The sequence below is a fragment of the Drosophila yakuba genome, chromosome 3R (assembly GCF_016746365.2).
Source record: "Drosophila yakuba strain Tai18E2 chromosome 3R, Prin_Dyak_Tai18E2_2.1, whole genome shotgun sequence".
Taxonomy (NCBI): Eukaryota; Metazoa; Arthropoda; class Insecta; order Diptera; family Drosophilidae; genus Drosophila; species Drosophila yakuba.
In genome coordinates, this window is record NC_052530.2 from 28785563 (window position 1) to 28802099 (window position 16537).

General features: G+C 46.9%; 4 protein-coding genes across 5 annotated transcripts; 2 read left to right on the forward strand and 2 right to left on the reverse strand.

Annotated features, from left to right (window-relative positions):
- Positions 1 to 4: 4 nt before the first annotated feature.
- Positions 5 to 1463, reverse strand: LOC6538848 (pyridoxal phosphate homeostasis protein). The gene is made up of 6 exons (XM_002099325.4): positions 1388 to 1463; positions 1223 to 1319; positions 943 to 1155; positions 725 to 872; positions 420 to 661; positions 5 to 356 (listed from the first exon to the last, which is right to left on the reverse strand). Exons 2-6 carry the CDS (start codon positions 1313 to 1315, stop codon positions 288 to 290), a joined length of 765 nt encoding a protein of 254 aa, XP_002099361.1. The 5' UTR covers positions 1316 to 1319; positions 1388 to 1463; the 3' UTR covers positions 5 to 287.
- A 173-nt stretch (positions 1464 to 1636) lies between these two features.
- On the forward strand, positions 1637 to 3935 carry LOC6538849. 2 transcript variants are annotated; one of them, XM_015193587.2, is made up of 5 exons: positions 1637 to 1974; positions 2026 to 2143; positions 2205 to 3281; positions 3351 to 3460; positions 3531 to 3935. In XM_015193587.2, the coding sequence occupies exons 1-4, from the start codon at positions 1756 to 1758 to the stop codon at positions 3416 to 3418; spliced, it is 1482 nt and encodes a 493-aa protein (XP_015049073.1). In that variant the 5' UTR covers positions 1637 to 1755; the 3' UTR covers positions 3419 to 3460; positions 3531 to 3935. The 2 variants fall into 2 exon arrangements, with proteins under 2 accessions (XP_015049073.1, XP_002099362.1); XM_002099326.4 differs by having other exon boundaries at positions 1638 to 1974; positions 3516 to 3935.
- Positions 3936 to 3976: 41 nt separating this feature from the next.
- On the forward strand, positions 3977 to 4711 carry LOC6538851 (trafficking protein particle complex subunit 1). Its single transcript, XM_002099328.3, has 3 exons — positions 3977 to 4197; positions 4253 to 4395; positions 4454 to 4711. The coding sequence occupies exons 1-3, from the start codon at positions 4099 to 4101 to the stop codon at positions 4647 to 4649; spliced, it is 438 nt and encodes a 145-aa protein (XP_002099364.1). The 5' UTR covers positions 3977 to 4098; the 3' UTR covers positions 4650 to 4711.
- Positions 4712 to 9122: 4411 nt separating this feature from the next.
- On the reverse strand, positions 9123 to 14904 carry LOC6538852 (acyl-CoA Delta(11) desaturase). Its single transcript, XM_002099329.4, has 4 exons — positions 14084 to 14904; positions 11054 to 11184; positions 10075 to 10466; positions 9123 to 9961 (listed from the first exon to the last, which is right to left on the reverse strand). The coding sequence occupies exons 1-4, from the start codon at positions 14505 to 14507 to the stop codon at positions 9523 to 9525; spliced, it is 1386 nt and encodes a 461-aa protein (XP_002099365.1). The 5' UTR covers positions 14508 to 14904; the 3' UTR covers positions 9123 to 9522.
- Between the last annotated feature and the right edge of the window lie 1633 nt (positions 14905 to 16537).

Genomic DNA, 16537 nt, shown 5'->3' on the forward strand with positions numbered 1-16537 from the left:
TTAATGGTTTTTGACATTCTGGAAGCATTGTTTATGAAGGGTTAACAATCAAATAAGGTGAACAACAGCCTATACATAACATTTGTTTATCTCATGGGTTTCTAAATTTAAACGCCAAATCATCTCCTTGACGCTCTACTAGGTTAGTCTGTGTGAATATACCCAGTTCCACCTGATACATGGGCGAACTTGGAGGCTGCTCTGTTGCTCTGTCGGGAGATCGGACGTCATTGGGAATCGACTGTATTCAGTGCCCGCAACGCATTCCTATCACATTCCCGCTCCCCTCACGCCTTGGCCGCCCGATGGCCGAAAATAGAAGAGCCAACGCGCACCACTGTGCTGCCCATTTCGATCTAAGGAATAGTTTGGAACGGAATAGTTAGCGACGGAACTGGCTCAGTCTGTTAGCAGCTTACCGCCTTGTCGAAGTCGTTGGACATTCCCATGGAGACGAGCACCGAGTCCGGGGCCAAGGAATGCGCCTCACATATTGCTCGGTGCACCTGCATCAGGGACACGAAATCCGGATTGGGTCCATTGCTATAGTCAAAGCCATATGCGCCAATGGTCATTATGCCCAGCAGGTTCAGGTGTTTGAGGTTGCTCCTGATGAACTGGTAGAGTGCAGGCGCATCTTTTGCCTCTATTCCGCTCTTAACTAGAGTCGAAGGATTTGGGAAAGTAAGTATACAGCTGGCTGACTTGGGGGCGTGCGACTCACCATCTTCGCCACTGGTGTTGATCTGGATGAGCACCTGCAGTGGCTCCTCAGGGGTGGGCTGTTGCTTGGACCAGGCTGCGTCCAGTTTGGTGGCCAGCTTCTCGCTGTCCACGGTCTGGATCATACGCAGATTGGGCACAGATAGGACCTGTACCAAATAAACAATGAGTTGAACAAGATAAAGTTGCTGATAATGGATGGAAGCTTATGATGCTGACCTTGTTGATCTTGTTGCTCTGCATGTGGCCTATGAAGTGCCACCTGATGTCGGGGCACTTGGCCAGTATGTCCGGGTGGCGGCTCTTCTCCTCCAGCTCCTGCACATAGTTCTCCCCAAAGTCCCTTTGTCCGGCCTCGTAGGCTTCGATTACGGCCTCCGCCGGCTTTGTTTTGCTCACTGCAACGAGCAGCGGCCTGGCAGCTGCAACTTCCTGTGTAGCAGATAATGATTTGCATGCAGGAGATCATGACTAAATGAATTTAATTAGGTGAACTAACTTTGGGCCGCTGGAGGAGCACCTCGTCAATGCGCTTCAACACGTGCTGCAGGCCGGCTTTCACGTCGAACTCCGCCATTGTGCGTCTTAGCATTTAACTGAGAAATGCAAAATGATTAATATGCTCCGTATATAAGTGCAGATAAATAGTAGTTATAGTACTTACGGTTGGTTAACTCAATGATAAGAAATCAGCCTTGCAAAAATAAAAACAAACTTCGAAGTCTGCGATATCAGCTGTTTGGCAGTGTGACCTGAGCTTACCAAAATATACCAACAAAATACTTTTTATTTGAAAAATACAGAAATAGGCGGGAAATTTCAAAATCTATCCTATGCCCAACAGCAAAAGGTATATTGCATTTTAGGCATATAAATAGAGCATGAAGTTTCAATTAAGAGGAGATACCATTCTAGTCAACATCCAATTGCCTTTGCTTTGGCAGTAAGTCTCGCCGCACATTAGCTTTTCGAAACCCTGTGCTGGGGAGAAATGCCTTCACTGGGACGCACACAGACTCCTCGACTTCAGCCATGGCGGACGCTATTGGGTGCGCCTGCGAGCAAGTGAACTCCGTGCTGGACTACCTGGCCACGTTGCGCATCTGCGAGGTGCGGCACTGCTTCGAGCTGCTCGGCGTGGCGCACATGGAGGTGCTCGGAGGTGTGCTCGTCTTCATCCTGATGCAGTTCACCAAGTTCACGCTCGTCCTGATGCTGGCCATTCTCCTCGCGTACGGTATATTCTACCTGGTAAGATCAGGTGTATTCCTGTGCTCCCTCTCCTAACGTAGCATTCCGCAGTGGGACACCTTCTTTCCGGAAATTAGCCAGCTCGGTCGCAGGGGAATGAAGATGTTCCGCAATGTGCGCACCTCGGCCAACCTGCCGCCATTCGCTTCAGACGTTGAGGAGACGCCTGGTAACTAATCTGAAAGATAGCTTTCGAAACCTTCCTCATACGTAACCTCTTACTTCACCAGGAGAGTACCAAATCCGGCCGAGAGGTCAGCAGTACACCACTGGCATGATCACTCCGCCGAACATGCCGATGCTACTGCCGATGGTGCAATCGAAGAATCTCAGGACCACCAGTCTCCAAACGGATCGCCGCCGACAGGAGGAGGAGAGCAGGAGGGGATCGCGTGGCAGGGGACACTCGTCCTATCAGGAATCCCAGGATACGGACAGAAAGCACCGCAAAGAGAGACCCTACTGGCGATCTGCTAACTCCGAAGTGGAGAGGGAGCACCCGTCCACATCCAAGAAAGCTCATCATGGCGCCAGCGGCGGTGGTGAGTCCAAGCGAATGTCCAATGCCATGAAGATACCGACGGTTACCAGCGGAGTGGTGGACAAGAGGAGAATTGCCAACATGACCAGTGACCAGCTCAAGCGACTGCCCAACATCACGAGTGGAGAGTCGCGGAGGACCACAAAGATGGTTGGTGGTGCCAACGATACCAGGAAGTTGCACCACATAACCAGCGGGGAGATGGCGGACTCCCGAAGGATACCGAAAATAACCAGTAACGCCACTGAATCCAGATGGTTACCCAGGGGGGAAGTGGTGAAGGAAGCTCGGCGGATTCAGCAAATAACCAGCAGCACCAACGAATCCCGAAGATTACCAACTGTAACCAGCGGCGAGGTGAAGGAGTCCAGGCGGAGTTCCCATCCCCAGGCAGCTGGCGAATCGCGTCGCACTTCGAACAATCAGAGAGATGGTGCCGGAGGTGGTGGAGAGTCCAGATCCCGTCGGTCTGCGGAGAAATCCAATCCCGCCCAAGGTCGCCGGCAAGAGGAGCAATCGAAGCAGCGGCGCAGCAACAATGGACACTCCGGCGTGACCAAGCGCCAGTTTCCGGAGGATCACTTCGAGCGCCTGAAGCTGGAGAACCGGGAGTTCCAGGCCCGCCGCCTGCAGGCGAGTGGAGCTGCATTCCGGCAAAGTCTGAGTAATCCCACCTCCGAGGGAGCGCTGCTCACCAAGCAGGAGAACTTCATTGACAACCACCGGCCATACGACAGGCGGGACGTCCAAAGGAGCACCAGGTCAAGTGAGTAAACAGGGAGATACCTATCATTTGCTCTCATAATCAAAAGTAACCTTTTTCTTGTTAACATAGGTAATCCAAATAAAGATGCCAATCATCGGCACCGAGCCCATCATCGCCTGCCTAATCCGGTACTTTAAAATGAAGCGAACAGAGCTCCCTTTTCCCAGCTGTGAAGACAGGTGAAACCACGTAGTAATCCATCCAAGAGTATTCCATCTAATTACTCCTCCAAAGCCTTTCAACAACCAGCTCCGAATCGAGAAAGACCATCCAGTTTGCCGCATATCCCCAGACGGTGGAGATGGCTGACATCACCGAGGAAAGACCAAGGAGGAAATCCAAAGAGCTGCAGAACAGAAGTGCCCCAAAGTTTCCCACAGGTAGGAGCACACCTGTTGATGACATCCAATTGAAGAGCAGGGAATCCAGTCGAGAGCAGGTGAATCATCCGGAGGAGTATCCCTATGTGGTGGAGATGCCCGAGCAGGAAGAAAAAAAAGCGAAAAAGGGCAGCCCATCTGCCAAGTCCAAAATCAAATAAGGCCTTAGAATGGATCTCATTTTGTATGTTATCTAAATTATTGATTTTTGTAAGCAATTAAAATTCAAAATAAAAAACGTAACGTCTTATGGGCAGCACTGGCGTACAGCCTACTCGCAGCTGTTTTTGGTATTTTTACTACCGATTCGCCGCAGGTTGGCAGCACCTGGCGAATGTTTTTGTTTTGCATCGGAAATCGAAGTAATTTGCATTCCATAAATTCGCCAGAAATAGCGCAATTTCACGGCTAATGCCATTCCAAATAGCTTCAGCAGCATGACCATCTTCAATCTGTACATATTCGACAAGTTCGGCACACTGCTGCACTACGCCGAATGGAATCGCACCAAGAAATCGGGCATCACCCGCGAGGAAGTAAGAGATTCATTCACAAAATAAACTTATTCAATAAATGGGGATTTGTTTTTAGGAAGCGAAACTCACCTACGGAATGCTCTTCTCCATCAAGTCCTTTGTGAGCAAGATATCGCCCCACGATCCCAAGGAGGGCTTCCTCTACTACAAGACCAATCGCTACGCCCTGCATTACCTGGAAACTCCCTCTGGATTGAAGTAAGTTGATTGAAATAAGCAAGAATCATAGAACATCATCTTAACTCTTCCATTCCAGATTCGTTCTCAACACGGACACGACGGCCATCAACGTGAAGGAGCTGCTGCAGCAGCTGTACGCCAAGGTGTGGGTGGAGTTCGTGGTGCGTGATCCACTGTGGACGCCCGGCACGGTGGTCACCTCGGAGCTGTTCCAGTCCAAGCTGGACGAGTTCGTTCGACAGTCGCCCATCTTCGGCATTCGCAATATCTAAGCAAATAAATAGCTGTAAGCTCGAACTCTCATTACGTAGCTATGCAAATTCCGCCACACAAACTCTAAGGTCTATGTCATTAGCTCCGAATGGTGAATTGCGCTGCCAAGTGCTCCAGCTCCAGCACCGAAATGCAGCCCGCGAGATCCGGGCTCCGGAAACGGCATGCACTTAAAATGTCTGCGGGGCCAGCGAGAAAAACTGGCCTCATGGTTGCGCAAGCGCTGTCTTTTGCTGTTGTCCACTGTCCGCTGTCCACCTGTCCACTGTCTACTGTCCAAAGCCACTGCTCACAAAGGGGGACAAATGTCAAAGAGGTTGCCGCAATTCGAAGGTTTTAGTCAACTCCATGTGCTGAGAAAATTACTGCTGCAGGCGAACTGGGACTACACGGCTAAAAATGATGCGATTGATATGAATAGAGCTACGAATCCTCTGCCAGTGAACTGCAATCGAAAACCAAATCAGGTAGCCAGAGAAACCTTTAAATTAAAAAAAAGAGTCAACTAATATTAGCCACACATATGGAGCTGTTAAAACTTTATGGCCTGTTTTGCATACTGGACCTTAGATAGATCGCGCTTATATTTGGCCAGATGAAAGCGACTTGCAGTCATGTAACAAATGTATTTCTACCCGTGTACCTGCAATTTTTGACAGACAACTCAGCTCAGCTCGTCAAGGGTTTTCGCAACTATACGTTGTTGCCGCGGAAAATGAAAATGAAAATGATTTGCAGAATGCATCCATAATCGGGGGAGTTGCTTCGCCACTCTGGTCGTCGAATCCGCAGCGGCAGCATGAAGGGGCCACACAATATATACAAATGTGGCTGTGGAGATACTCTTTCCTGTGCGCTGCCCGATGTCTCACTTATTCAAAACGATTTGTGCAAGTCACAAGACGTTTGAACTAAATATGTTTTGTATGTTTTAGCGTTCGTTTTTTTGTTTTTTTATTTTGGTTTTGTTGCTCGCATTGTCTTTGACGAATTTTAAAACAGGTTTTAGCATTGCAAAAGCCGCTGGCGGGACAATAAAAAATGGAACCACACAGCGGTTTCTTTTCTCCGCTATCGAAGAAATCAATTTCAAAGCCAAACGCCCTGGCCAAAGACCGCGCAAATAAATCAAATGCTCGACCAACACATCAACAGCTTATGATGATGGACCATCGACCAAATGCCAGCCGAGGAAAAGCAACCGAAAGCACGCACAGGTTACCAAATCCACAAGATAAAGGTGCCCTTTCAAAATCGACAATTGCGTAGACTCTCAGCTGGAAGCACTAGCTCATAGCATAGATGGATGGATAGGATACCTGTTCCAAAAGAGAGGCTGCATACCACCGATCATGGACTTCGATGTCACCGCATCGGCTTCCAATTAGCCGTGGATCTGGGATCTTGGGGTCTTGGGGGAAGTCGGAGTATCGGAGTACCGGAGTGCCGGAGTCGAAGCTTTCGTTTGCCATTCGCCAAAGTTACGCAAATTTCGGGCCACTCGACCTGGCACTGGCGTTTTGCGTCATAGAAACTCCGGATCGCGCGGCAAGGTTATTAACGCCTAGGAATTGGAAATTGTCGCCCGGTCACGTCATTAAACGACCGCTATCTTGATTGCTTTACGATCGCTGCAACTCTTTCCCCTGCGCAATTAAAAGTTTAACGAGCAATTGTGGCCGCTATTTATTTATCTCACAGTTCACAGTTTCTCCGGAGAAAGAGGGCCAGTCGCCGGAGATGTGACGCTGCCGGATGACCACCCACCCACACGGATCTCGTGCTGCGATCAAGGCCCTTCGAACAGCCGGAGGCGGACTGGATCCACCAAAATGCCCATAAGCCAAACACATCGACCAGTTGAAATATTATGCAAATTCATAGGCCTATCGCTTACCAAATTTGGCTGTTTTGCGCGCCAAGTTGGGGAAATGCTCGAAAAGAAATCCCCATAAATTTGGCATCAATCTTGAGACAAAGCCGACCAGAGTTCAGGGCAGGCCGAGCCCTATAACGCATTAATTGCTATGCGAATCCGCTGCTTTTTTGTTTATCTCGCATTCAAAAAACATTTGTGATTTTTAAAAATAGCCAACCAGCATGATTTACAACGTACAAGTTCAACGATATCCAAACTAAGAGAGTTGGAATCTGTTAAACGAAAGTAAAGCAGCACGTTTTTAGTTCTCAGAGGAGAGATCATAAGATGTTATAATACAATCGAAATCTTCTGAACAAAAGTATCTATTGATTTTGTTTTCTGACTGGGAACAAAGTTCATTTTTTTTATTAAACCGGCTATCTCAGTTCGATCGCTTTTAGCCAACTTAAAACTATTAATTACAACTTGCTAACAAAAAACAAGCTGAAAGTTGAATATCTGCATATAGATCTATGCCTGTGCAAATAGAGTGATTTTAGATAAAATGTATCATATTCGGGGCAGAAACAAATGGATTTCAAAACTCTACCTTTATTTCACTCACCTATTTACTCAACTCTTCCATTGAACGCCCGCCAATGGGAGTAATGAAATGCCGATGCAGCCCTTTTGGCACAACCTTCAATTAACTAGGCCCACAAAAGTGGCCTGAATCGAGTGCTCGTTTGCTGTCCACTGGCTCGTCACCAATTAGGTGGCGATGGCGATGGTGATGGCGATGACAGCCACACCGAAACGCTAATGAGATGAAGGTGTCACGGTGGGGTCTTGGCCTGGCACTTTTTGGCCATTGCGTTTACTGTTGATATTGGCAAAGCACTTGACCTTCCCAACAATTGGCCTACAGGCTGAGTGCACAGAGAGAAATCTTTGCTACCTTTCAGCACTGATATTCGACTGAGCCGAATATGTTGGTACACGGAAATCTCTGCCTAAAATATATTTACTTCTTATTGCCTACTAATATCCGCACTCATTTGAGAGACAGACATTTCTCTGCATGGCATAATATAAAATTGCTTATAAATATTCGCATAATTACCATATTTTAGCTCCGTGAGCATACAAGTCATAAAAACCAAGTGCGGCAGGAGTAATGAAGTTACCCGTCGATCGGGAACTCCCATGCACTTGAGACTCGTGATATAAAGAAGAGGGCATTGCTCCAGGAATTCCCCTTGAATGTCTGATGGCTTGAACCTTTTCAAGGTTCTCGGTTCTCGGTTCTTCTGGAGATTGAGTTTAAGATCGGCGTACGTGCCGAGTGCACGTAGGCCAGACCAAGTGGAGGATCCCAGGGGGGGATCTCAGGTGGGGAAGTTAGTTAATTGATTAGGGAACTATGACTAGCGTCTAGGCGCGCTTCCTTGTCAGATGCCCACCTCGTCACGTAGTCCAAAGTCAAAGTCACAGGGAAACCAGTTGGCCTAAGCTAACTTGGCCTAAACTCCAGCTACTCCCCTTTCGGAAAACATAAATGTGTAATCGCGCCTTGGAAGACAACAATGGCAAGCGGCGTCTCCATTTCCCATTTCAATTTAAATTTCCATTTGCATTTTAATTTCGTCACAGCCTCAAATTGTCATTAAGTGTGACTGGCAGATAGTTTCGTGGGTGGTTGAGTGGAAGTCCCACCGTGGGTTTTTGGCCACCTTCATTTGCATCTGGACTGAATAACTTGAAAATGAGTTTATCAAAGTGGAAGATATTTTCACCAGCAGTAATTGTTAAGATACATTTGAAGCGGCGACTTTGCTGCACTGATTAACATCGTTTTCTGAACTTTAAGTGTGTGCATATTTACTTTAACACATCCATCTTTTATACGCTACAGATGGCATTGGGCTATATTGTCGCGTTTCTATAATGGCAATTGTACTTTTAGGAAAACCAATAAGCAAACACTCCAAGTACTAAGTTTTAAGATCTGTAAAACCAAACTGAAATAGCTTACAAATACTAGAGAGCCCTTGAAAGATTCTGCACTTGAAAAACAAATGAGCATTAGATACTATCAATACTAGAACCTAAACTAAGAAACTAAATCTAAAGTAAATAACAGCCAACTTTTTGGAGTCACGTGTCATAGTTCTATTTATTATTCGTGACTCACTGTCAGAACTCAGATTTCACAACTCCGGGGCATTGACGTCAATTGTTCATATAGACTAGGTTATGGTAATCTTTGGAATATATATTCAAAAACAGTTTTCGCACTTCTTGTTTGCCATACTTAATATTCGCTTAGAGCTTCCTAGAACGAATCATCCCAAATGCAATGGAAGATTTACTCATGGTCATGGTAAATTAATTCTAGAACACTTTTCGCACTTTAGGCTCATTTGCATAAGGCGGATTTTTCCATCGCCAATGTGAATGGCCTTACTTGCAATATGATTTAATATGAGTATGAATAGAACTCATATTTGAGAGACCCACGATTAGTGACCAATTGAAAGGCGATTTACTTTGGATTTTCGAATTGTTTTTATTTGTAAATATTTATTTTCTTTTTATTTGTCTCGGACGGAGAGCAAGTTTTGTTGTTGTCGTCTATACGTAAATTTGTGTGTGACTTATAACTTATGTCGTACCGTGCTAAATACCTAAACCTACACAAATGAAGATACGAAAATGAGTGAATGTGGGTGTTTGGGTGTTTTGGGTGTTTGAGTGTTAGTTGTTGGTTGCTGGGTGTTGGGTGTTGGAGTGAGTGTGATTGTGATTGTTAACCATTGCGGTGCAGGTGTGTTGGTTTGGATAATGATAGAATAGAATAGGGTTTAATTTAAAAAACGATTATCGACTATGTCCCGCCCTCGCATAGACAGACGCAAGATTAAGTGACGATCCTTCCCATCGGTGATCCGCGAGCCCATCTCGATCTCGACCTGGATGCCCGGACGCCAGTATCCCGATCCTCGAGGTCCCTAGTTGGCCGCCTTCTTCGACTTCTTCATCCGCTCGCCCTCGTTCTCGTTCTCATCCAACTTGGCGCTCTCCGTGCTGCTCGACTCGGCATCGTACTCCAGCTCGGGATCCGGTACCTCGGCATAGTGCACATGACCCACCATGGTGGCACCGGCCACCACGCCATCCTTGAACTCCTCGGGTCCGCCCAGCTGGGAGGCGTGGGTGCCATCGCCGTACTTCTCGAGGGTGCGACGCACCAGCTCCTTGGACGGCTGCTTCATGTTCCAGGCCCAGCCCAGCTTGTGGAACGCATCCAGCACCATGGTGGTGAAGTTGACGGTGTAGTTGCCCAGCTCAGCTGCCTTGTAATCCCAGGGGAAGACGTGGTGGTAGTTGTGCCATCCCTCGCCCATGGCCAACAGAGAGACGTAGATGTTCTCGCTGGGCATGATCCGCCTGGAGAGGAACAGATAACAGCAGCTCAGTTAGAAATGTCAGTAGAAACATCTGCACTCATTCCCCAAATTCAACATGATAGTATCAGCATCTGACATGGTAATCACACTTACTTGTCGTAGGGGCGGGATCCCCACAAGTGGGCGGCACTGTTCACGGACCAGGTGAAGTTGAGGCTGCTCACGTAGCGGAACAAGCACTGCTGGATGAAGGCCAGGGTCCAGGTCTCGCCCCAGCAGTAGACCGGGATGACGGTGGGCAAGATGAAGCAGAAGAAGGTCTTCAGGGGGATGAAGTACTTCTGGTGGAAGCGCACCACGGGATCGGCCAGAATGTCGCTCATGTCGATCTGGCGACCGCGACGCAGTACCTCCGGATGCTTCAGCATCATCAGCCAGCCCACGTGCGAGAAGAAGAAGCCTCTGTTGGCATTGTGGGGATCCGCATCCGTCTCCGAGTATTTGTGATGAACTCGATGGTCGCGAACCCAGTCATACAGCGTGTTCTGAAAAGCGTTATTTGATATTACATAAAGAAGTTATCAGATAAACATGTTAATCACAAATCTCTAAAATAAAACGAAATTGACCGTAAAAATGATATATCTTTTAAAGTATCCGTATCTAAACGCTGAAATCTTCGCTAGGTCAGGGGGGTTTATTTAACAAGTCGTCAAATTTGATGGCTTCTCTTAATATCCAAGTCGCTCAGCATATGTACATACATACTCGTATTTTACAATGTATATATCTTATTTTTTGAAGCTGAGCTTGATTTTAGCTTCTGTGGCTGCGCTTAATCGCTGCAGTCATTAAATAAGACAAATGTATCTGCGGGATACACAAAGCACTTTGGCGAGTAGTTGGAATTGTCAATTTTACAGTTTGTCAGCCGCGACAGGCATTAAGTTGTTATACTTAATGATGCAATTAATGTTAATTGCATTACAGCCCCGAAAAATGAACGCAAAAACGAAGGTGTCGCGTCAAATGAATTGGCAAATTGCGGACCACTCTTCAGGTGGCATTACGTGTGCCACCAAAGGTCGACTAACTAATCTTGGAACCCATCTAAAAACCCTAGACAACTCACCTGTCCAGCCACACAGTAGCAGACCATCAGAATGGAGCGCAGCACGGTGTTGGCCTTGTAGCTCTTGTGGGTCCAGAACCTGTGGGCTCCGGCCGTAACTCCAAATCCGGCCACGCCGCCCACAAAGAAGGCTAAAATGTATAGAGATAGAGAGTTAGAGTTAAAGTTAAATGTAAGTGTTGGCTATAAAGATTTTTTGAACAAAAGCAGTGCTAATTGGATGGCAATAGGAAAACCCGAAATTACATTTCCGCAAATTGAGCTATTTGAGGCTGAGTGCTAATTCCGCGGACAAACAAATGGAGTATAAAAGAGAACCAAGATCGCCCAAGGTTGTCGATACGGGGAACTTTATAATAGACAGACAGTTCGGTGAATGACTGATCACGACTGCGACTACTGTCATCAGAAATATCAGGTGCAAGCCCTTGCAGTCGATCTCAACCATTAGTTCCTCAATTAGAATATGCAAAATGCCATTGTCACCATTCCCATTGTACTGGATAATTAGAAGTAATGACTATTTGATAGCAAGAGGGTTTTCCGCCTCAACTAACGATCGCCGGTATGGAGGGATCTTTGGGCATATGCTCACACCTCGCATATTTCGGCAACCGACTAATGAACCATTAACGATTTCTCTGAATGGAACGTCCAATTGATTCGAGGAAAGATTAGCCTTCAAAATGTTGCGACAAAACCAGTTTCGTCTCACCAAAATACCAAAAAAAAAAAAAGTTAACAATTAAAGGCCACGCCGAGTGCGGAAATGAACAAACTTATCATTGGTGTGCCCACAAATGGGTGACCACCTATGAGCTGAACTTTGAGAAACCAATAACCATAACCATAGGTACATTAAATCTATGCATATATGAAGTATATCTATGTATCTTGGGGTCCCAGTTGCTCATGAAATATTCCCATTTCTTGTGCTTGTTTGTTGCGGTAATGCAAATGGCAGTGCACATTTATATTTGGGCCGCCATTCGAATGACTATATCACGATATCTAATTTTGAGATTTGCATTTGCATTTTAAATGCAGTGCAACTTGGGGCACTGCAAGCAAATACAGGTCAAGTTCAGTCTGTTTCGAAATTAGATTTCCGACTTGACTACGGAATCGCTGTATTGCATTAACCATTCGCCGTTCATCTTTTGTGATTCCAAAACCGAAAAAACATCTGTGTCCCTGAATCGCAAGAAGTGCGTTGACTCGCTGCCCGCTGCCTCCTTATACAAATGTTAGTTTTTTGGCCGGATTCATTAACGCCCAATGTTAATGCGCTTATGTAAGTCCCCTCGGCGGCTTTTGCTCCCTTGATTTTCAGACCCATCGCATTTAATCAATATCTCGAACCGAGCACGACAATTTTCGCCATCTACGAAAACCGGCAAAAGATGATAATTCCCAGCATGCCACTCAGGAGCATCATCGAGCATCTTTAAGCGCTGCACGTTCGTCCGGCAATTTGCCAAAATATTTACGAGCTCGACGCCCCAAAAAGGGATACGCAGCTTGCAAGGATACTCCCTGTACTCAGTTTTTCAGTTTTTTTCGGATTTTTTTGTACCTGTCATACCACACAATGTGCAATAAATATTGAAAATTACCAGGTATTAAGGCATTTTTCGCTGCACGGCCATTAAGGGGGAAGTGCCCCATGTAACCCAAGTAACCAAGTACCTGCAGCTTCGTATGACCTGGTAATTCCAATGAAAACGAAATCGCTGGTGGAGCATCCCCCCTCCAAACTGATTTCTGTCTCAATGTCAACCGATTTTTTGCCCCACTCGCATGTGTAGTGCTCATAAACTGAGTCAGTGCTTACCGCACAGATAAATCATCTTTTGTCTGGTTTGTCTGAGTTTTGAGTTTTGCGAGTTGAGATCTAAAATGGTTACACCTTGGTAACTTTGAAGATCTGCAGTTAAAAGACAGATACAAGTTAAGATCAGAAGATAGTCCTCGTATTATCTAGAGCCACCTTCGGAACCACAAACTATTTTTAACTATTTATGAATAAATCATGATTCATGGAAAACACTAAAAGACCCAGAAATTTCTAGCTCAGCCTTGTTTATCCAACTTCGAGGTTCGATGACAATGGTTTAGATCTTCCAAAGACCCAATTAAATTTGTGTCAAGCGATTCTTGTTTCTCTTTCGCGGCGACAAGCGCTCTTTTGGCCGCATATTTATACCAGAGGCAGCACGTTTTGGTTTTGTTTTCTGCAATCCACCTGTGTCAGTCAATTTTTATGCTGAGACTGAAATTGCATGCCAGCCAAAAGCGAAAAGCCGAAAGCTGAAAGCTGAACACCGAATACTGAAAACCCAACCCCAAAAGTAAAGCGAATGAAAGAGATTTCAACACACACGTCGTATAACAAAAGGCAGAAGCTGAAGGGCAATATAAATAGTGGGTCTTTTTTTGGGGGAAAGGGCGGCCAAGTGTTAAGCGGCAATCAATTAAAGGCAATAACAAGGGGACGCATTTTGTAATGGCCGAGAGAAAGAAAAGGCCAACGGGCGCGCTAAATTGCAAATAATTGGTGGGGCAACCCATTTTTCGGGGGAGTGGAAGCCGCAAAGACAACATCATCAGCAGCAGCGACACCAGCAACACAACTACACTGAGAGAAATAGGGGGCCCTACTTGCTAAGCAGCCGAAACTTGGCCAAAATAATATCTGAAAGGTGATCTCTACTCCAAGTTCCAATGTGAGTTATTCAACTAATATCCAGTGAAAACTGGCTAAAATATACTTCTGAATGGTTTAAGCAATCCCAACACCCTTGTAACGATGTTTTTCTCGCTGTGTAACGTTTTTCCCTTTCAGCATCGATCAGAGATGACTCTTTGTTTCCACACCTGTCCCCGTCCACCATTTCCAAATGCGAGGCGATAGAAAGAGAGAGTGGGCATTACGCAATGCCGGATGGGATGGAGATGGAATAATATGGAATGGATATGGATACGGATGCGGATGGCTTAGATGATGCGAGAAGGTATCGCAATACTTACACCAGACGGTGGTGTACGGATTGAGTTCACGCAGCGGATAGGTCAGCAGGCAGATGAAGGCCACGATGTGCAGGAGCGAGATCTGGATGACTTTGTCCCACTTGAGCGGAGCCTGGAACTGCCAACCCAGCACGCGATCGCCGACAAAGGTGCGGGTGTACTCCTCGAGATTGATGGCATCCTTGGGCACGTGCTTGGCGATCTCCTTGGGCACCACCGACCTGGGCAGCTCCTCCCGCTTGGGGGGCAGCTGGAGCTTGGCACGGGGCGGCAGTTCGGGCGAGGAGTCCTCTCCACGGCGCACCTGTTGCTGGGCATCACCATTGGGGAGCTTCGAGCGCCTGGCCAGGAGCGGCGGACTGGAGTCCCCCGCGATGGCCGGCGTCTTGCTGCACACTCGCTCCGACGTGGACAGGTGACCCATTTTTCGCCCTCACAGATCTTTATGTGTGTGTGTGTAATTCTCTAGACGTATATCTAGATGTATATATGGCTGGAACCCGGGTTTCTTTTTGGGTTCGCCGGCGGAAACCGCGTTTCGTAACTGCCGCACTGGCGCACACTCGCCGAACTTTCTTCACAGCTTAACACTCAAACACTCAGGGGGCCTAATTGCCGCAGTACTTGGCCCAAAAGTACGAGCAGGAGGTGGAGTTGGAGTTGGCTAACGTCCAAAGCAACACACAGTGCACACACTGCGAACGAAATGCGCGGTTCGCTTAGGGTTTTCTTTGTACTTTTGTCGGCGTCTCAAGACTTCCTTTTCGTTTCGCGTCTAACGAACTTAACGCGGCGCCGTTCCGTAGACAAATGATCGTAGCCAAATGTGTAAGTTCCTACCTATGCCGCTGCTGCTGCTGGGAGCAGCTCAACTGGGCAGCGACGCGACTGAGCCAAAGTTGACTGATTGACCGACTGACTGACGGCAGCGGAGTGGAGAGCAGCGGTGGGGAGTGGAGTTTCCGATCCGACGCACAAAGGTAGCCAAAAGAAAAGAAATGGAGAGACGAAATGGCCAAGAAGGCCAAGATTATGCCACCGCCTCACCTCACACACACAAGCACACGCACACGCTCGAGCACCTGCAGCCTATGGCTTCGGCAACAGCTTCGGCTGCAGCTTCGTGTTTCACTTCGAATCGGATCGGATGAGATCGGCTCAGCTCGGTTCGTATCGGTTCGGTTCGAATCGAAACGAAGCTTCGGCGCAGAATCAGCAGCGCAGTCAGCAGCGCCGAATTCACGTTACCGCTACCTCGAAATTACGCCAAATGTGTGGGTCTCTGGGTGTCATGCATCAGTAGGTCAAACTGTATCTCCGCTGGAAACCATAAACTCCGAAGAAAGGTTTCCAAAAGTTGGGCAACATGCACGTTCACCTGCGAGCTGGCACCGAAAATGTCAATAGTATTTAACTATTTTTATATATTATATATCACATTTTATATATATCACTTTTTGATTAGCCCTAACTACTTTACGCAAATGTATGTTGCTGAGTAGCATGTGTTCTACCTTTTTGTTTTGCTCCATCTTTCGAATCCAACTCATTACACGGTACCACACGGTCTGCACCCATATGTGCATTCTTATCTGACCACCGACCACCAGACATGTCTCCCCCGTACCCCTCCCCTGCCCCACCGATCGCCGCGAACATTCAACAACCGACAAGAAGTCTGCCGGCACTTTTCACGATTACTCACGAATGCTCGAGTTTTGCTGGCGATCTGCAAGTCGCACAGACGATTCTAATTGCACTCGCTAATTGAAATCGAATTCGTAACGTGGGCCATGAGATTTCGCACGCCAACTGAAGGAGTTACGTCTACTTCCTACGTGACGAAATCACACACTTGTTCTCTTGTTGCCAACGGCGCACAACTTATCACCGCCCGTTAGATTCTGCATTCATTGAACATGATATTCAAAGAAGACCTTTCTTTCGCAGCGATTTCTATTTCAAAAGCACTGGCCGGATTCTGCGATTCTGCTGCTGCCCATTTGCATATGAACAATCTCTCCTTTTGCAAGCCCAAGATACGGAGAAACACACATATATTTATAAATATCGATCCAAATCGTCATCTTTTAGCAGGGCTCCATGTGTGCGTGTAGTGGTGTGGAGTGGTGTGGTGTTGACCAAAGTCAAAAGCCGTTCGATGATCATGAAGTTCAGCTCCCGAAGTCCGAAGACGAGAGTTGCTTTCTCTTTACGTAACCGCGGCGACAGAAACAGAAACCGAACTTAATTAAAACCCAAACCCAAAAGCAAAAGCAAAAGCTGCGAACCCGCGGCGAAATAAAACCCCCCAGCCAAGGAAACCCTCTGCCCTGTCCCATCGTAAAACTGGGTTTACGACTTCTCTCCAAAACATACGAATCCGAACCCGATTCCGAATCCAAATACGAATCCCATTTACGAATCCGAATGTGAATCTGTATCTGAAGTGAA